The 21,918-nt window shown below is 38.1% G+C and overlaps 1 protein-coding gene across 2 annotated transcripts in view; it reads left to right on the top strand.

Annotated features, from left to right (window-relative positions):
- MAP3K5 (mitogen-activated protein kinase kinase kinase 5) overlaps positions 1-21,918 on the top strand; it is a 194,417-nt gene that overhangs the window by 109,241 nt on the left and 63,258 nt on the right. For both annotated transcript variants that reach the window (XM_057737704.1, XM_057737705.1), the window contains 5 exons: positions 2,377-2,536; positions 5,511-5,664; positions 12,351-12,458; positions 18,452-18,501; positions 20,977-21,072. In XM_057737704.1, the coding sequence (XP_057593687.1) occupies positions 2,377-2,536; positions 5,511-5,664; positions 12,351-12,458; positions 18,452-18,501; positions 20,977-21,072 (568 nt within the window). The remainder of the gene's footprint in view (positions 1-2,376; positions 2,537-5,510; positions 5,665-12,350; positions 12,459-18,451; positions 18,502-20,976; positions 21,073-21,918) is intronic.

Here is a 21,918-nt window from a genome sequence, read left to right as displayed (position 1 = left end):
CCGGAGCAGGGATCGAACCCATGTCCCCTGCATTGGCAGGCGGATTCTCAACCACTGCGCCACCTAGGAAGCCCCAAATTTTTTTAAATAGTGAAAAATACCCAGATGGTAAAGACTTGGTAAAAAGATATAATCATCTATCAGCAATAGTACTTTAATAATTTGGCCCTAGAGATCAAGAATCTTAAAGGTGGGACATCCTAGAAGGCTCAGTGGTTAAGAATCCGCCTGCCAATGAAGGGGATATGCATTTGACCCCTGCTCCAGGAAGATCCCACATGCCGAGGAGCAAGTAAGCCTGTGTGCAACAACTACTGAGCCCGAGTGCTGCAACTACTGAAGCCCTTGCACCTAGAGCCTGGGCTCCACAACAAGGGAAGCCACCACAATGAAAAGCCCTCGCACTGCAACGAAGAGTAGCCCCTGCTTACTGCAAGTAGAGAAAGCCCAAAGCCGCAGCAACAGAGACCCAACGCAGCCAATAAAAAATAAATTTATTAAAAAAAGAAATATATTCATTTTCAACTGAGGTTGGCAGAGACACACAGTTTTAGTATCTAATCTTCCCCCTGCACCTTCTTCTTCCATTTGTATTTGTTGTATCTTTTTATGTCCAGTTAGGATATCACAGAAGTTGTTGCGTACACCTGTAATTTTTTTCACCTCATGAAATTTTAAGGTGGCAAAACTGTTCTCTTTTTAAATTATCATCACAAAATGTGAAGAATTTCCAAATGAACTTTTTCCTAAAGTACTCCTGGCTTAAGTGAAATTATATAATAAAAATCAGCATAAAGGTTTTAAAGGTTGTTTTGTTTTGTTAAAGTATAATTTTCAAAAAAGGCAAATTCATGACTCAGAAAATATAAAAGATTCTATTTAATTCAATTAACATGGAAACAGTAAGAGGTTTTGTCTCGTTCAAAGTGCGTTTAAGAAGGTAGGGTAATAATAATTTAACATGGAAATGTTAGAATCAGATTTCTGACTTTGATTTTTTTTAAAAATCAAGTTTATGTCCAACAGGTTATGACTCTTAGGGATTAACTGTTTCACTAGACAGAAATTATTTGCATTTCTACTGAACAAAAACAAGTTAACAAATAAACTTCTCTAAGTCTGAGGTCATTAATAAATAGTATATAGTGAGATAAACTACCTACACTTTCCCTAGATAGTCCTTGAGTGGCCTTTGCCCCTGTATGCTATTGAAATGATGTTTCCATCTTTTACCTTACTCCCAAATCTCAGATAACTTTCTTGACATTTAATAACTTTCCTGTCATATGTTACGGATGTTAGTAGCACTAAACAGTTCTACAGAGATGTGTTCTTTTTAAGTAAACAGATATACTTACAAGTGCAAAAACACAAAGCAGAGGAGAGATAAAAAGTTAGAATGAAATGCAAAGAACCCAGAAATACCAAAACAATATTGAAAAAGAACAAAGTTGGGGCTTCCCAGGTGGCGCAGTGGTTAAGAATCTGCCTGCCAATGCAGGGGACACAGGTTCAATCCCTGCTCTAGGAAGATCCCACATGCCACGCAGCAACTAAGCACGTGCGCCAGAACTATTGAGCCTGCGCTTTAGAGCCCGTGCTCTGCAACAAGAGAAGCCACGGCAATGAGGAGCCCGTGCACCACAATGAAGAGTAGCCCCCACTCACCGCAACTAAAGAAAGCCTGTGCACAGCAAAAAAGACCCAACACAGCCAATAAAAAAATAATAAATAAATAAATAAATAAATAAATGTATATTAAAAAAAAAAGAACAAATTTGGAGGATTTACGTGACCTGAGTTCAAGTCTTGTTACAAAGAGACAGTAATCAAGACAGTGTTATCTGTTGCTGTCAGTTTCCTTATTTCTTTAACTTTCTAAGTGTTTTATAACTTTTTTGCATATAAGATTATTAATTATTGTTGCATTTTACTCTTGCAAACTATATATACTGTATACATTATACTTCAAGTGACGGATAGAATCTCAGCATATTTCCCTTTCAAGGAATTAAAGAACCCATGATATAATAAGGGAAAGAAGGAGGTTACACAGCAAGATGTTGAGTGTTATCACCTTTTAATTTATGTATATACAGTCATACATAAAAATTCTGCCAGGGTGACACTGGCAGTTACTTGGGGGTTTTCAGATTGAAGGGAAATTTTCACCTTCTTCTGTGTACCTTTCTGATTAGTCTTTTTTTTTTTTTTTTTTTTTTTACAGTGAACTTAAGCCCTTTTAGAATCAGAAACTTAACAAAGCTATTTTAATCTGAAAGGAGAAACGAAAGCTTAATTTTGCTTCTTAATAAAGAGTCAGCTCTGCCTGCCTGCCGTGCATGTGTATCGTAATTCTTCCTATTCATCTTCTAGGGGTGAAGCTAAGTAGCCTTCTTGGTAAAAAGGGAAACTTGGAAAAACTCCAGAGCTACTGGGAAGTTGGATTTTTCCTAGGGGCAAGTGTCCTGGCCAATGACCACTTGAGAGTCATTCAAGCATCTGAAAAGCTTTTTAAACTGAAGACACCTGCATGGTAATATTAAACTGTTAGGCGTTTATACAGTTTTTTAAAGCTCTTTATTGTAGTATAATTGCTTTACACTGTTATGCCATTTTCTGCCGTACAACAAAGTGAATCAGCAGTGTTTATACATAAGATCCCCATATCCCCTCTCTCCTGCAGCTCCTTCCCACGCTCCCTATCCCACCCCTCTAAGTCATACCAAGCATGGAGTTGATCTCCTTGTGTTATGCAGCAGCTTCCCACTAGCTACCTATTTTACATTTAGTAGTGTATATATGTCAATGCTACTCTCTCACTTCGTCCCAGCTTCCCCTTCGCCCCCCGCCTGCCACCCCATGTCCGCAAAGTCCATTCTCTGCATCTGCATCTTTATTTTTGCCCTGCCGTTGGGTTCATCAGTACCATTTTTTTAGATTTCATATATATGCATTAGCATATGGTATCTGTTTTTCTCTTTCTGGCTTACTTCACTCTGTATGACAGACTCTAAGTCCATCTACCTCACTACAGATAACTCAATTTCATTCCCTTTTATGGGTGAGTAATATTCCATTATACAGTTATTTTTGATAAAAGTTCCTATCACTTGTTTCTGAATTGTTAAATCTGTTAAACTGACAATTAGGTGATTTTATTTGCTTAGAGCATAAAATGCAGAGTCTAGAGGGAAAAGTGATTGATGCTCATAAATAAAATGTGTTGTACATAGGTTCTGAAGACTTTGGACACAGGTGATGTCCACCGGCCACCAAGCTTAGCCTTTCCATCACATTGACCAACTCGCTAGGCTAGGTTGGCCAGTGTCACCCACTTGAATCATGCAGAGGCCTCAAATTTTACATGTGTAGCTCTAATCAGCAGATGCACAAGCTTCCATCTCAGCCTCCCAGCTCCATCTTAGCTCCAGATGTGCCCTTTGTTTCCTTCGTGATCTAATCTCACTTTTGGAATTCTCATTCTTGATTTTCACTTCTTTTTACTCAGGGTTTACTGACACATTTAGTTGTTTCCTACGTTATGTGTGTTTTTCAAATTGTTCTTGGGATGCACCCAAGTTTCATCACTGTGGATGTGGTAATTGGAGAGTTGAAAACAAAATTCCATCTGCGTTTAGGACTATTTTTTTAATGCTAATTTTATTGTGCAGCACATGTAATGATTGACCATTAGCTGTGAAGACTTTCAAAGCTTAATTGTGATATCATGCAAGGCAGAAATAGAGACCCAGATGTAGAGAACAAACATATGGACACCAGGTGGGGAAAGCGTGGTGTTTGGGAGGGTTGGGGTGTTGGAAGATTGGGATTGTCATATATACATTACTAATAAGAAAAAAATTATCAAATTGCGCACTTTAAATATATGCAGTTTATTGTGTGTCAATTATGTCTTAATAAAAGTTCTTAAAAAATTTGTGATATGAAGAAAGGCTCAGAGCACTCAGAGCTCAGGCCACTGACTTCTTTTCATCAGCGGGACCGTTTGAGGAGAGGTCCACCACGGTAGACCTTCGTGGCTTCTTAAAGCGTTTGCTCACATTCAGGTCTCCTTTATCAGCAGATCCTCCCCCAGCATCACTCCCGTAGTGATCTCTCTAAAATGCACGTCTGACCCTTCCCCTCCACGGAAATCTTTAAATCAGGATCGTTTAAATGGCTCCTCACAGCCTAAGGGATAAAGTCCACCTCCTTGGCATGGCAAACAAGGTTTGCCTTTAGTCATGAAACCTCGGCCCTTGTCACACTCCTGGGTTTACACGGCTCTCTATTTACACTGAGCACACCAGCTTCTGGCTCTGTGTCGTCATGTCCCGGCACACGCCGAGCATCCCCCTCCTGCCTGCGCCTCCACCTGGGGAGCACTCCCAAGTCACGTCTGCTCCTGAATCACGCGCTGACCTGAGACCCTTCCCCACACCCAGAGCCGATGGTGGGTGTTGTTACATACACACGTGTGATTCTTTCATCTCCGGAAATTTTCTTCTTTTGTGTTTCCGTCGTTCTTTTAGTCACACCTCTATTGATAGTGACTGTGTGACTTTTGTTAGTCGTATCTCTGTGAATTACAGCTCTGTGGGTATTTATTTCGTGGTGTTACAGTACCTTTTACATTTCTGTCTCCTCAGCACCGTGTGCAGTGTGAGGACGGGGCTGTCCTGTCAGTAGCATGTCGACAACAGACATTCAGCAAATGGCATGAAAATAAATGAACCAATAAGTGCACGCATTACATGCAGCCAAATTGGTTATTTCTTTATGACGACCATTCCAATGATGGTTGAGGAGGAGACTGAAGCATGGGTACAAAGAGCTTTGGTTTCAGGTGTCTTGGCCTCTGTTGGCAAGAAAACAGACATAATTTTATGCAATAGTAATAACAACCACAAAACAATGCTTTGTTTCCATTAACAATGTTAACGTCTGTGTTTGTACTTTATAGTGTACAAAGTGCTTGCTTACGCATTATCTCATATAATTATCATGCTTCTCGTTTTTTCCTGACTTTTTCCTTCAAGGCACCATCTGTCTTAAGGTTTGAGGATATTCGTATAATATATATGAGCTGTTACTTCAGAGCAAAATAATCTCTCTTATGATGGGTCTTCTTAGAAAAGCTTTTTCAAGGGAGCATATTTTAAAACAAATGCATTAACCATTTTCTTGAATTGAATAGGCATTACTTTAAAAGTCATGTTTTAAGTAGATGTATTGTTCAGACCGAGTTGCTTAAGCTATCTAAGCCTCAGTTTCCTCATCCTTACAATGGAGGTAAAATGGCCTACTTTGTTGAATTTTTGTGAGACTTAAATGAGATAACATGTGATAGTATGTGACATATAACAAATAATGGATAAAGTTTGGTGACTCAGCATGCATAATTATTAATGCTGTATTTACATTACATTTACAGAGTGAGACGGATAGATGGAAACAGATGGTTCTAAATTTACCTTTTATATGTTTTATATCTTTTGATTTTTTAGGTACCTCAAGTCTATTGTAGAGACAATTTTGATATATAAGCATTTTGTGAAACTCACTCCAGAACAGCCTGTGGCCAAACAGGAACTTGTGGACTTCTGGATGGATTTCCTGGTTGAAGCCACAAAGACAGATGTCACTGTAGTTAGGTTTCCAGTAAGTACTCTTCACTTAACTCTAAGGACATTTATGTTTTGTTTCCTTTATTTATATAACATCTTGCACTTGTGATTGTGACAGTATTAATATAGTGGTTTTCATGCCCCAAAATGAAGTTGGTCATCTGGTTAATATATTTATTTTCTACAAATTGGTTTGCTTTAGCTTCCTTTTAAATATAACTTCTCACAATCTGAGAATTAAGATATATTTTCACTACCAACTGTAAAATAGATAGCCAGTGGGAAGTTGTTGTGTAACAAAGGGAGTCCAACTGGAGGATGGAAGATGCCTTAGAGGACTGGGACGGGGAGGGTGGGGGGGAGTCGAGGGAGGGAGGGAATACGGGGATATGTGTATAAAAACAGATGATTGAACTTGGTGTACCCCCCAAAAAATAAGTTATATAAAAAAAAAAGATACGTTTTCATGTTTTTGCCATGATACTTGGTGGTTTCCTTTAATAAATTGTAACGTGCTTTCCCAAGAAAAGATTATCTCTTAGCTCAAGAAGTTAAGATATCTCTTCAGACCAGATGAATGGGTGCTTTTAATTCATACTACAGTTTTGTTGACATTGTCAACATCAATATCATCATCATTATTGTGGTGAAAAGTGTCAGGCTCACCTCATTGTTACTCCATCACTACCACTTATTACTCATGTGGGTCAGAGTTAGATGTGGTGTCCACAGTCACTTTTTACAATGCTTTAGAGGATAGGAAATGATGCCTCATAGGTTCTGGTCTGCAACTCATTTTGGCTAGTGTCTATCAAGTTTAGATATTTAAATGCATCACACACACACACACTTTAAAAATATATTGCCAGGACTTCCCTGGTGGCGCAGTGGTTAAGAATCCGCGTGCCAAATAGAGACACAGATGTAGAGAACAAACATGGACACCAAGTGGGGAAAGTGGGGAGGGTTGGGGAGGGAATGAATTGGGAGATTGGGATTGCCATATATACATTACTAATAAGAAAAAAAATACCAAATTGTACACTCTAAATATATGTCTAAATTGTATGTCAACTGTATCTCGATAAAAGTTCTTAAAAAAAAAAAAAAAGAATCCACCTGCCAGTGCAGGGGACATGGTTCAAGCCACCGAGCACCTAAGCCTGTGCACCACAACTACTGAGCCTGAGTGCCACAACTACTGAAGCCCACACACCTAGAGCCTGTGATCTGCAATGAGAGGCCACCGCAGTGAGAAGCCCACATACTGCAACAAAGTGTAGCCCCCACTCGTCGCAACTAGAGAAAGCCCATGAGCAGCAAGAAGGACCCAATGCAATAAAATAAATAAATAAATAAAATAAAAAAATAATAAATAAAAATAAAAATATATTGTTCAACTCAGCTGGTGCCATCCTCATCCTGATAGTTCTTGGAATACCATCCAGAGCAATGTAGCTTTGGTATCCAATTCAAGAAGTACTGGCAACTGATTGTGTACACAGTAATCAGGAATCTATCCATGTCAAAGTGATGCCATAAACCTCTCTGTTTGAGCTTTCTTGGTCTCAGTCTTTCATACTCAGAGGTTGTGACAACTCTCAATTCTTGTTATAAAATCTCATTTTCTAGTTCTTTGTTGGTGGGATCAAATGTTTCATTTAATTAACTCCATCACTGGCATTAACACACTTCCTTTACTTTTGCTCCCAGATGAAACCATAAGCTCAGCAGGATCTTTAGTTGAAAAGCCTTGCAAACAAAAACACTTCACTCTATTTTCTAGCCTAGATAATGTGTAGCCTAGGAAAATACTTATCTCAGAGCGAGCTGGCAGCTTGCCTTTAGCTGGGGCTCTGATGGTAGTAAACGTGGTGGTGAAAGAAGATAGCACAGAACTGAAGTATTTAATCAACTGTTGATTTGATGGTCTGAGAAAGCTGGCTATGAGAGGAAACCACTCATATTAGCTATTCTGAGCTAATTTAAGTTACTTTAATATGAATTAGTCTATCATAATGTGAATGTGAAAAAAAATAAAACCAGAAAATAGTAAGAGAGAAGCGAAGAGAATATAGGTATATACTCCAGGAAAGAGAGGCTTTCTTAAGCAAGAAAGGGACCTATAAGCCCCAAAGGCAAATATTGACCAATTTGGTTTCATTAAAAATTCAAGTTTTTGTTCACCTTAAAAAAAAAACCACCATAAACATGGCAAATGCTAGATAGGGAGAGAATATTTAATACTAATGCTGCAGAAGGATCAATTTGTCTAATATACAAAAACAAACAAACACAAACAAAACAACTCCTACAAACTGGTAAGCAAAAGAAACAGAATAATGGTCAAATCCTATGAAAAGGTAATTAACCTCACTGAGTAGTCAAAAAATGCAAATTAACCCAAGACACCATTGTACCTCTGCCATTTTGCATGTGTGCAAATATATGTGTAGGATAAATTCCCAGATGTGGAATTGATTCATATTACATGTTGCCTCCTGTAGGGATGATATCAGTTGACATTCCCACTGGCAATATATGAAACTAACTGCTTTCATAAGGTCTCTCCAAACACGCGTAGTTATCAGATTTGTACTTTTGCTGAACTTATAGATGAAAAATGGTATATTGGGGTAGTTTTAATCAGTGTTTCTCTTACTATGTGTGAGTTTATGCATATAATTAAGTTCATATGTTTAAAAGACTACTCAGTGATTTGAAAAAACAAAAAGTATGTAGCCAACATTTAAAAATAGAGTTGGACTTTCCATACTGGCTGTGATGGAATAAATGGTCTTGCTACTGCTATCAATCTCTATATAATCTTAGATTTTATACAAAATCTTTTCTTGGGAAAGCACACTTTACAACTTATCAAAGGAAACCACCAAAATATACAAAACAACTGTTTGCAGGCATTAAACAGCGATCATCTCAGGGCTGCCATCCTTGAGAGGAGAGGTACTTGAGTCCCACCTTCACCTGCTCTTTGTTTCACTAAGGTCATTTTTCTGGCTGCAGTCCAAGGAGGTGGCTTCTCCCTGGGCAGCACCGACAGGGATCAGTGTTAGGGATTCTAAGACAGCTGGAATACAAGGGGCCAGCTGCTGGAGAAGGGGGAGCCATGAAGAGTGAGCCCCAGGATTCTGCCAGCATGTTTCCCTTGAGTCTAAGGCACCTCCTAGATGGTATGAACAAAGAGTAAGCATGTCCTGAATAAAGACAACTACCAGTCCCAGTATTTGATTAAAATTGGGTTTTGGTTGAAACCTACGTGGCTTAAATAAACTTTATCAAGGTAGGTTCCCCTTCTGGATAGGAGATCAGGACCAGAAGTGGCAGAGAGCATCTTTTGGAAGGCTGACAGCTCTGCAGATATTCCAGAGCATAAATAACGCAAGGATAAGGTGTTGGACTTTGGGCCCAGCTAGAGGGATGAGACTGTGGTCCACGCAGCCATCTAGTTGGGAGTAAAGAGCCCATGCCTTCCAAGTAAGTGCAAAACTGAAACAGACCCACCTTAACAAATCTGGAATAAAAGTAACACGTTGATAGCATCAAGGTCACACACTGATAATTTAACTGTTACGTAGGCGAAAAAAACAAAAAACAAAAACTCTTTGGAAAGATATTATCCTGAGCCTCTGCAATGTGTCATTCAGATGTATTAAAGATTACTAGACCTTCTAAGGAGCAGGAAAAAGGACTGGTAATAAGAGCTAAAAACAACCAATAGAGGTATTCCCCGAGGTGATGCTCATGTTGAAACTCCCAAATAAGGACGTCAAATAAGTATAATTACAATGTGAAGGAAAATAAAGGAAAAGATGGACAAAATGGATGAAAAGGTGGAGTATTTCAACTGAAAAATAAAGTTTATAAAAAGTCAAATAAAAAAAGAAATTAAAAAAGTCAAATGAAAAATGAGGAGAATTCACATAAAAATCCAGATTTTTAAGTACTCTTGAAAAATTAAAGGGATGGGCAATTCGTAACTGCATTCTCCAAAAGCAGCAATGTCCTGAGCCAACTGGATGCTACCAGTGAAGATGTCAATTACAGTCCCATTCATCCTGCTTCATTCACTCACCTTTTTCACCCGCTCCCTGCAATCACTGGAATTTGCTGCCCATGCTCTACTGCATAGAGAAAGGCAAGCTTCTAATACCTGTGGTTCTATGTCAGTCACTATACCTCTTCATGTCCTTAGAGTAGAATCTTCTGTAGCTCACACTTGTGAAGTCTGTGATAGGTCTTGATTGGGGTGATTATCTTATCCTTCTTTGAAAGTGGGTTTGACCAGGTAACTTGTATTAGAAGATATTTAATTGTCTTCATTTATCTCACTGCCATATCCATTCTCATGCTTCCAAGAAGTAACTGTGACCCTGGGCAAAAGAAAACAGATGAAAATTTCTTTGGGAAATGAAGGGTCCCATCATTTGTTATTATTTGAGTTCAGTTCGATTTATTCTTTTTCCTCACCTCTCTTCTGTGTATATTTTCTTTCCTTCCTACATTGAAAAGTTAGGAGACCATCAACCCATCACTTAATGTCAAGCAAGAGGAAGAGGAGGTGGTGCTTTCACAGACTCTCTAGGAGCTTAGCTATGTAATTCTACTTAATATCTACTCTTTAGAGCTTATAGGCCTTGCTGTCTTCCTTCACACTTCAGAAGTTAGCAGTTAGTTGTAATGTTAACCGACATAAAAGACTGGAAATTAAAGGCAAGAATGTGTATGCTCTCGAGCAAGTTGTGTCTAGCTGGTTTTGTCACATTGCCTCCTTTTTCTTGTCTTTTCTAAGCCTTTCTGTGACATCCACAATGCATGCTACAGATTCCTCACATTTTGTCGTTTCAAGGGCAGTTCAGAGGGCTCAGCGAGCATTGGACAATAATAACTGCAACCAGTTTTTATAAGGAAACACATTGTTCAGATTTTATCCATTAGAAATATTTGAGACAACAAGACCGCCATCATTTAAGACAACAAGAGATAATCTGTGCTGTGTTTTTCAAATGTTAGCATGCCATGTCATTAGGGAACAAGGTATGTTCTCATTGTCAGTGGAGTGACTTGGATGCTGTTTTGGGAAACAGCTTTTATTCCCTATTATTCGTTTTAATTTCACAAATACTGGGATATTCAGATTGAGAGCACCATTTCTGCCAAGTTCAGATTGAAAATTAATGATTTTCATTATTTTTAATTAGTGCCTCTTAGCTGTCTGTTGATGGAAATTTGGACCTTGATTCACCCGATGTGTTTTCTGAATCAGACTGTGTTTCCCAGTGGGCTCTCACTGTGTGTTTATTTGTGGTACATGCCATCTTATTTTCATAGCTAGAGCCTGACCAAGAATTCTTTACGCTCTTAAAGTTTTCTATCCTCGAGTAAAGAAAATTTTGTCTTTCTAATCCCCTTTCTCTAGTTCTCTGTACCTTAACTTAAAGAAAAAGAACTATTCCAGTTTCTCTGATTGTTAAGTATTTTCTTTCCAAATATTTCTACTTAAGATGCATGGAAATTTGAGCTAGATAGGTGCCTTTAAGTGTCTGTACAACTAGATAATGTCTGTAGCACCTTTGAGATCAGGGCACGTGTGGCATTTTAATGTTATGTGCTCCTAATATGAGATATTCATAATAATATTGATACATCATCCAATTCTGTGATTGAGATTCTTATCTCACTTATATATCCCTCATATATCTCCAATATAGGAGCAAGTTTTCTCTCTTTTTCTCTCACAAGGTTAAATAAATCATTGTTAAGGATACCAGTTTTATCTTGAAGACAATGCAAAAACATTTTATTATTTCATACAACTATGTTTGTTTCTTTGGTTTATATATAAAACTCTTACAATAATAGTCAAAATCATTTCTCAATCCATTTATGGGTGTCAAAGCCATACTACTACATCTTTGTGATAAGTTGTGGCCACAGAAAATCAAAAATAAGTATGTGACACCATATATGGAATCTTTTCTGGGCACAGAATTATTTGTTTCACCACATTTCTGCGTTTCTTTGACATGTTTATATTTATAAAAATAGATTGGGCTTCCTAGGTGGCGCAGTGGTTAAGAATCCGCCTGCCACTGCAGAGGTCATGGGTTCGATCCTAGCTCCAGGAAGATCCCACATGCCACGGAGCAACTAAGCCCGTGTGCCAAAAAATAAAAAAAAAAAAAAATAGATTATAGGGAAAGAGTATAAAAAAGATAGATACATATCTATGTATAACTGAATCACTTTGCTGTATACCTGAAATGTAAATCAGCTATAAAAAAATAAAAAAATTTAAAAACTAAAATAAAAGATTCTGTATTGCTTGCAAGATATAATAAAAGCTTTTGAATATATATATATATATATATATATATATATATATATATATATATATATCTATCATTAGTTGATTCCCTGGTGATAGCCAAACCAACATATGGACTTCAAAAATTTATTTCCAATTTCTTTAGCAATGAAAGGTGATGCCTTATTGGGACTTATGATAATTATTTAATACCGTAAAATGCTCAAAGGAATCATAGGGGGCAACAACCAGAAGTTAAAATGGTTTTACTCCAGCGTTGGGCTCAACTTCATCCCTTAATCTCCTGTGTCAGTGCAGTGTTTGTTGTTGTAACAGCTCTAAATGGCTTAAGTCTTAAGGTACTCATATTAGTGTCTTTGCTTTATGTTTTCAAGGTATTAATATTAGAACCGACCAAAATCTATCAACCTTCGTATTTGTCTATCAACAATGAAGTTGAGGAAAAGACAATATCTATTTGGCACGTGCTTCCTGATGACAAGGTAAATTGTGCAATTATTAAGACGAGAGCATTAGTAGTGAAGGACCTGGTATTTATTATATTCCAGCCAATATCTGGATTAGTTAAGAAGAAATAGCTTCCTTTGTATTTATCTTGGCATAAATACATTCTGTAATAATTTGTTAAATTTTGGTTTTGGATTTCACTCACAATAAAATATAATTCAACTATTTGGATTTTTATTATAGGTGGCATAGCCATCCAAAGTGTACTCAAAATGGGACTATTTCTGTTTTGTAAATTCATGCTATAAATTAAATTATGTGTCAGAGACCTGATAGTTAAAATATGTAATTTAAGAGCTGCATATCTTAATTCTAGGAAGCCTGTCAAAATAACAGTATTTCTAGTCTTACACTGGTACAGTTAGAGTTAGCATTGCATCTCGCTGGCTGGTTATCAGAGTAGCTACTGCATTTCAGATTCGCCACTGGCACAACATGAGGTGGGCTGTGTTGCCACTGGTTTTCAAAAGAATCTTAAATGCTCTCATTTCCATTCATAACCATCAATTGGATAATCCTTTACATTTCTATTTCATCAGTTTTAATGCACGTACAAATCATCCTACTGTTTTAAAAAAATAGAAACTTTTCAAAACCTGATTCCAGTCCATAAGATAAACCACAGAAATGAGAAAAGTCTTGTGGCAAAGTAGTTCTGTGGGGTTTTGGGTAATTGCTTTGCAAAATATCCTTCTCATTTTCCTTAAACGTCATCCATGCACTCAGTGAATCTTTATGGAGCGCTTACTCTGTGACAGGCACTGCCAGGCTCTGTGTTAAGCCTGAGGGAAACAGTGTGTACAAAATAAGCCATATTCCTGCCTGGTGCTTATCTTCTACTCAGGGAGACAGACAATAAGCAAATAAATAAAAGATATAGGTATATTAAATGGTGAAAAGCGGGAAATAAAGCAGAAAAGGGAGTTAGGAAGTCTGTTTGTATGGGGTTACAGCTTTTTAAAATGTCAATCTTAATTTTTTGAAATGTCTTTGAGTCAACAGACCTGGGCTCAAATCCCTTGGCAACATGGTGTCTCCAAGCTGCGGTGCTCTTATCTGTGGAATGGAATAATAATAATAATATCCACCTCAAAAGGTTGTTGTGAAAATTAAACAAAATAATGTAGGTAGAGTGTATTGCGCTGAGCCTGGCATATAATAAAGGCTTAGGGTATTTTAACAACAGTAACAGCAACAGCAATAATAAAATTGTGGCAGTATGCATACGGATTAAACCCTCACATTGAAACCCCAGAATTTAACCCTCTTCATCTCCTTAGATAACATGGCAGCAATCGTTTGGGAGGTTGTTTGTGTTATATTAGGGAACTGTGATACTGTAATTTATAGTAAGAAATATACATTTGATCTTAGTCCCTGTTTCTGCCACAGAGTTCCTAAAACCCTTGGAATTTCCTAGGTGCTGAGAGCCATAAAACTCTCTTTTGTTATGTTAACAAGGTGATCTCTGGAACACACCTAAGGATGGGGCCTGATTGCCAGGGGAACCAACCAGGCAATTAGAGGATTAGAACTTTCATCCCCACACCCCTGACCTCGGGGGAGGGGAGAGTTGCTCTGATAAATTAATTGAACCCAAGGAAGGGGTCTTTGGAACCTCCAGTGTCTACTCCACTTGGAGTCATGACGAAGTTAATAATAGCTAATATAGCTATGTATATGCATCTTATTAACCTTCTTTACACAGTGTCTTACTTACATTATTTTAAATTATACACATACATGTTCTCATAAGCAGAAGTAGAGTAGTCATCCAGTTGAAACTACAAAACTAAGAGAGGTTAGAGACCTGAACATTACTATCTGGGAGAGGAGATTGTCAGAAGCTTGATTGGGAAGAGCAAGGTCATCCAAGGACACTTGGAAACAGAACGAGGCTAAAGGAATTAGTGATTAGCAGGGTCCCGAGAATGAGTGGAGAGCCAGAAGTTATTTGGAAGACAGAAAAAGAAGAGAAAGTCAGCCAGAAATGTTTGGAAAACGAGTACTGTTTCCAGTTGTCATCATTTTCTTTTTCTGGAGGGTCCGTGTTCAATACAGTTAGCCTTGTGTTGATTTTATGTTTTGTGACAACTATACTGGCAATGTTTATATTATGCTAAGAAATATGTATATTAGTGTTACCAAGGCCAAGCCCGTTCTGCTCGCTGCACGACAGGCCAGTGCATCGGAGACGAGGTGTTGAGGCAAGGAACACGACTTTATTCACAAAGCCAGCAAACTGAGAAGATGGCAGACTAACGTCTCCTCAAAAGACCATCTTCTCGGGGTCTGGATGCTAGTTTGTTTGATAGAACCAGAGAGGGAGGGGCTGTGGGGAAGTAAAGTTAAAGGGCCATCAGGCTTACAGAAGATCTCAGGGAATAACCAGCTTCGGTGAGGGGATGTGTTAATGTCAGCCATTCACCCAGGTGGGCAGGGCAGATTGCCCACCGGTGGGCTGAGCAGAGGCGCTTTAGTTCAACATTCAGGCAGAGGGGCAGGGTTCCCGGAGGCAGGCCGTCATGTATGATTACAATAACAAAAGCAACAAAAAGCAAAGGTTGAAGTCAAAGGAACAGATCTACCCTGGAGTCCGATTTAGCTCCTCGCGGTAACATTAGGATATAAATTAGTGCATTAAGGTTTATCGGTTCAGGCTGTGAATTGTCCTGCTTCCATTTTTACCATCTTTTGCTCAAGAAATATTACATTTGCATTGTCCCCACTGCCTGTTACTGTTAGTGCTAAAAATGTTCCTTGTTCAAAAATGTAAGCTTTCTTAAATAATCTGTTTCCATTTAAAATTTTTGTCAATTTCTTTGCAAACCTAGTTCTATCCATAGTGTGTTCATTACCACTGCCATTTTCTCTGTTTCTTAAAATAGAAGTGATACCATTGGAATGAGGACAAGCAATGAAGATAACTTTGTGATTATTTTATTAGCTTAAAGCAACTATAATAATTATAATTAAATAACAGATAAGCAAGGGTTTACTAGGTCTTAATGTTAAACAGGAAGTGGATTTTTTGGTCATAGAATGTTTAATTTTTTTCCCCTGCAGGTGGAACAGCAGAACTGCTTTTCCTTGATCATCTTTATTTCTTTGCTCCCTCTCTCTGTATTTTCATTCTAAAATGTGGGATGAACAGTTATGTGAGCTAGTATGTACCTTACACTGCAATTTTCAAAACTTTAAGATCGTTATACCAAGTCCCAAGAGTTCAAGGACTCTTCGGGAGTTACTCTAGGGTCTGGGGCAAAGTAATGAAAATCCCAGTCTTTTAACAGTTTTCCCGGGTTGCTGCTTAAAATAAGTTAGTGCTTAAAGAAAGTCTGCATGTATACATGAAAGAAAAAAATCTAGAATGAGGAAGAGAGAAGTTATTTGCAAGATACTTTAAATCATTGTTATTTAGAATTCCCCTCCTTTGAGGCTTGAAGCTAAGCACTCCTGGCCTATCTGTCATCAGGGTCCCAGTGCAGATCTGTGTCGACCCCTCTCCCTCCCTTCAGCTCCAACCAGTGGCCACTCAGAGAAAACCCAGGAAATTTATTGGGGGAATATATTTACCCCAGATTCTAGATTTTGATGATATGATGCTCTCATCCATCAAGGAAGCTTTTATCTACAAAACTCCCAACTAAAAGCGGCTTAAATAGTAAGGAAACATTGTCTTGTATTACGAGAACTTCTGAGGTGGATCATTCTGGGGGTAATCTCAGTGCCTTAACAGTGTCAGAATTCTGGTCGGCTTCTCCATGTGCTCTTGTTTTTTCTCTCGTGGTCTTAAATAGCAGCTCCAAGCATCACTTCATATGGACGGCATCCAAAGAAGGCCAGGGCCTTTCCCTTGGACCAAAAGTTGCATCATGTGTCCATGCCTAAGCCAGTCACCAGCAAGGGAAATGGGCTTACCGTGGCCAATTTAGGGAATCAGTTCACTGTCCCTAAACCTTGCCACGTGAACCTGAACAAAATTCATTTTTTCTTAGCAAAGAGGGAAGGGAATGGCTGTCGCCTGAGGAACCAACAGTGTCTGCCACAGTAATTCCTGCCATCTTAGTTCAGTATTAACTCCTTGTTTTCATTCTGACCCTAGCTGGGGCACAGAATCTGAGGCTGACCAGTTCCAAGAAGGTGGGGCTTGTGCTGATAGGATTAGGTCGAGTGTTGGTTTGGGCTTGTTGGGGTTAATTAACTTTCCAGCTCTGGTCTTTTCCCCTGATTCCCTCAGGGGCCCAGAAGACTTTTACCTTACCAGTTGGCTTTTCTAGCTCACCAGCGCCTCTGTGTGGTGAGTCCCAGTAGAAAGGGAGGTGGGGAGAGAGGACTCCTCATTCGAGATCATTCCATCTCAGGCTATGGGCTTTGCACCACTGAAATGGAACGTTTCCTGGCAGCACTCACAACCTTCCAGGAACCTAATATTCTGGAAATGCTCTATTTCTTTCCTATAAAACCAGCCCAGTCAATCTGGGAAATCTCTCCTTGGCTGCTCTCAGAACAGGGCTGATGGAAGATAGATTTTTACCAGAGCTGTCTCGTAGGTGTTTGTCAGTTGCTGTGTTCTGTCACAGGTTTGCACACTGCCCTCCTGGCTCTGCACTCAGCCCCTACCTCCTGATCCTGGGGATGGCCTTAAAAAGCAGCTCAGTTGCAGGCTCTGAGGATAAGGCTGCATTGTGTGCAAGGAGTATGCAGGTAACAGCTGCAGCTCTTGGGTCACATATTTTTAGAAGGTCACCTGAGGCCAACAGGATTTAGAAGCAACTTTCCAAATTACCGGCTGAAGCGGCAGGCTGCTATTTTAATTTAAGTCCCTCTGTACTCTGGTTAAGAAAGCCGCATGCCATGAGTACCTTTCTGTGGTCTCTGCCCTCTCTGGGCCTCGTGCACAGCAACATTTGCTTTGTGTTAATTCAGGTCACATCCCTGTGACCTGACTGATGTGCACTGAAAGTAGTTTTTTAGTAAATCTACTTCGGGTTTGAGAAGATCTATTTTTAAGTTGCATGGTCCTAGCAAAGAACTAGGTGCTGTGGATATAAATTGTGGCTTTTTGAGTTGCTTTGGCCAAAAGGAGAGTTCTGGGCCACCTCAGAGCTATGGGCTTCATTGCTCATTTCACTAACCAGCCAAGACTTCAGCCTCTGGCAGTATTTTAAGTGGGTGGTTAAGAGCTTGTTTCCCTGGTTGTTTTACATTTACAGAACTGAACTGCAATCAGAATTGAGTACAATACAGTATTTGAACTACAAACAGAATTAATTTCAATACAGTACAATACAGAATTGACAATACATGTATCAACTACTTTATTTCCATAAAAATATTTGTTATTAATTCTATGTTGCTGTCAGACATATTTTTATAGGGAATGCCATCTATCTTGTCATTTATTTAATTTAGATACATATGAATTTAATACTAATTTTAACTCAGCTTTAGTAATAAACTCAAGAAGTAAATTCCCACCTTTTTATTCATCTTGGCCCTGCAGATCATCCATGTTTATCATATGGTAATCAAATAGAAGTACTTATCTTTAAAACCTTGCAGAGATTTTATTCAAATTAATGTTTTTCTTTCTCAGAAGGGAACTATCGCTCAACTATAGTAATTGAATTACCTTGATCACAGGGTTTTTTACTTTAAAAATTAAGGCTCAACAATTATTAGGCAAATCAGCTAAAAATCAAGTTTTAGAATTTAATGAGACTAATTCTCCTTGGTTCTCTTGGAAGCTGTTTTATTGAAGTAAAAAATTATTAAGTAAACATCACCCTTGTGGCTTGAGAATGAACTGCAGTTTCCATCCAGATAGTTTGTCCGTGAAGAATTATACACTAGGAAAAATTGCTCTGTGTATGTTATTAAAAAGTAATAAAACAAAATTATTGTTATGTTATTTTCATTTGGTTGACTCAACCTTTGTTGTTTTTGTTCTTCCCCTGTGTTCTAGAAAGGTATACATGAGTGGAATTTTAGTGCTTCTTCTGTCAGGGGAGTGAGGTAAGTTTCCTTGGTGCATTTCATTTATTTAGAAGATATTTTTCTAGAGGATGAATATCTTGGATAGGACTTGTAGTCATGATTTAAAAATGCAAAGAACTTCAAGAATCCTTCTGTTGATGAAAATGCTCAGCCTTCCTCAGACTCACTATCTCCATTACAAAAAGATTTGCAACAAAACCTTCACTGTTTGAACTGACTCTGTACTTCTCACCTACTTAAAATACAATGACAGAGAGATAAATGTGAACTGTGGACCAGAGTCAAGGTGAGGATAAAAGTGAGCTGTGTGGGGTCCTCTCTAGTTGGGGGAGCTGCTGGTTTATGTTAGAGGATAGTTTTTCTGGTCTTTTGGTATACCAGGAACTAAATCTCTCCTTAGATGTATTGAAAACATACAGACTATCTGCCAGATTGTGTCCTGTAGCTAATATGAATGTGGTGAGATTATGGAAATTCATTTTTCAACGACTTTTCCTGAGGTCACCATTAATGAGTGTTCTTGAGGTTACAGTGGCTCCCTTCAGTTCTGACATTGCCATCATATTGCCAGTTCCTGGGATTTAGAAATAAGATGTTTTTCAGAATCAAGAGCCATTGGTTAAGTGTTTACATACTTGTTCTACAGAAGTTTATGAGAAACCAACTCTTGCAAATTTTAAACAAAATTAGTTGTGTTTACTACTGTTTGTCCCATAAAAATAGAAATGAGACAAATCAAATTTCTGCAAGCCAGTTATGCAACACTCTGTTGCTTTTGGCATAATAGTAATTGGTGTTGTTGGAGCATGAACTGGAGGAGTTGTCTGAGTCACTGATAATTGGAGTTTGCCTGGTAAAACCACCTGTTACCTCATGCATGATGTGAACAGAAACAAGCCAGACTGACTCATTATATATCTTTCCAATCCATGCTTTCTCAAATAAAGTATTACTCTCTTAATATTTAATTTTTAAGACCAGTCATTACCAAGAGAGTCATTCTTAAAAAACAAAACCAAAAACAAAAACAAAAAAAACTTAAAAAAATAAAAGACACTCATTATTCATTACTGCCTTTTTAAGCCATCCATCTAGGAAAGTATGGTAAATATAAATTTCACTTTATCGTATCTATTTTCCAAGGGGTTAATTTTCTTTAATGAGGTATGGCATCACTCTGTAACCTTTGCTGTGACCGATAGATCCGCCTGGAATGATTATATGCAGCTACTGTTGGTTTATATGTTGAGAAACAAGTTACAGTGTGTGACTTCAGAGAGAACTAACTTTTCTTAGCTTCCTCCTCTATAAATAGAAGGCAAACTATAGAAGAAAATCCAGCTGTCAGCAGTTTGTCTTGTATCAGCTTAGGACTTGCTCAGCTCAGTCAACAGGCATATTTGTTGAACACCAGCTACTTGTCAAATGTTGAGCTCTGTTCTGCTAAGGATACAAAAATGACTAAGACGTGAACTCTGCTCTCGAAGCACTCACAGCCCAGCAGGGCAACAGACATTTAACAACTAATGATAGTACAGTGTGAGATTAGCAGAAGTATGTTCAAAGACCAGAGGGGCAAGAGGAAGTCTTTCTGTTTCAGGTAGAAGTACTGAAGGGAGAGAGGGTAAGGTGTAAGCTGGACCTTCAGTGATGAATAGAATTTCTTTAAAAAGTCAAAAATGATGTGCGTTCCAAATGGAAGGAAGAGCAGATGCAAAAGCATGAAATAGGCACTGGAGAACTATAGCCCACAGACCAAATATGGCCCGCTGCCTGTTTTTGTACATAAAGTTTTATTGGGACTCAGCCGTGTTCATTCATTTGTGTATTGCCAGAGGCTGCTCCTACAGCAAAACTGAGTAGTTTGGCCTGCAAAGCTTGATATATTTACTCTCTGCCACATTACAGAAAATATTTGCCAAGCCTTGGCATAAAAGAGCCTGGCCTGACCAGTAAACTCAAAATTGTTTCAACTGCTGTAAAGTAAACGACTTGCTGAGTCCAAACCAAGTGCTCTTTCATATCTCTTCACTTCTTTATAATCTCTACAATAATGAGGTGATTCTAATACCTCCACACATTGCCTTCCTAGCTTTGGAAGCATTGTGTTGTTTGATGGATCTTATAGAATTGGAATCACCAAGGTCAGTAAGTCAGTTGATATTTGTGCTTTTCTTCCCAGAACACAGTTTCGTGCTACAGCAGGCAAGCCCCCGTCCCCATGCTAAGTTGTAGGACACATATCTTATATGCCTACCACACCCCAGAGGAGCCTTATCTGCAGACACAAGTAGGAGGACAATTCTCAGAATAGTAAATAATTTTAGTACTGTGGTACAGGGAATGCCACTTTTTAAAGTGTTATTTATAACATTTTGGTATAAACAACATTGATATCATAATTGGGACTGAATCTAAAAAGTATTTATTTTTCATTATAGTACATGGAAGTGTTGAGATGACTGTGAATAATTCTTTTTGTGTTTGTTTCAGTATTTCTAAGTTTGAAGAACGATGCTGTTTTCTTTATGTGCTTCACAATTCTGATGACTTCCAAATCTATTTCTGTACAGAACTTCACTGTAAAAAGTACGTATTAGTCATTGTTCATGTGTGAAAAAGACTGTTCTTACCTGACTATTATTTTTAATTAATGAATGAACATGTAGCTCCTGTAAAGAACTCATGGCCATGTGCTTATATAAATATTTCGTTTGGGCTGATATCTTATAATTATGTGGCGTGTTTAACCAAGAATTTTGGGACCTTCCTTTAATAAATCAACCTTTTTCTTAGTCGTAATTTATCTTTCCATAGACAAAACATTAACCAACTATTATGACTTATTTTTAAAATGCTCATGTATTATATGATTACCAAAATTTTCATTCTTGAATTCTTTTGAATAATCTCACTGTTGTCTACAACAGTGACTCCTAACTCTGGTTCGTATTGGAATCAACTGGTGGGCTCTAGAAAGTGCCTGAGCCCTACTCTAGACTAATTATGTTGGATTTTTAGGTGGAGGAACAAATTAAGTTAGGAGCCAGTGATCTAATCTATACCGATAAAAGATAATCCAAAAATCCATGGACTGCATTGTATGTTTGTGTTAACCTCCCTGGGTATATTTCTCTTGAGCTAATAACTAAGTACTTCCTGGTCCCTTAGAACACAGTGACTAATTGTGGGGACCTATGGAAGTGAGTGACAATTCAGACACCAAAGTGCAGGTAAAAGCCATTTTGGACTTAAAATTTTGCTGGGGGTTGTTCTTATTCAAATAATCACTATTTTACCCTGTTATAAATGATTGATATGCCAGCTACAACATATAGTCAATCATTTTTATCTTGGTATGAAAAACATGTATAATTTACAATTCTTAGCTAAAGTTTTATCTTTATTATTGTAAAATGTATAGTAAAAGGACTT

Source organism: Hippopotamus amphibius, chromosome 6, assembly GCF_030028045.1.
Source record: "Hippopotamus amphibius kiboko isolate mHipAmp2 chromosome 6, mHipAmp2.hap2, whole genome shotgun sequence".
In the NCBI taxonomy this organism is placed as follows: Eukaryota; Metazoa; Chordata; class Mammalia; order Artiodactyla; family Hippopotamidae; genus Hippopotamus; species Hippopotamus amphibius.
This window is presented reverse-complemented; position numbering and strand designations above follow the sequence as displayed.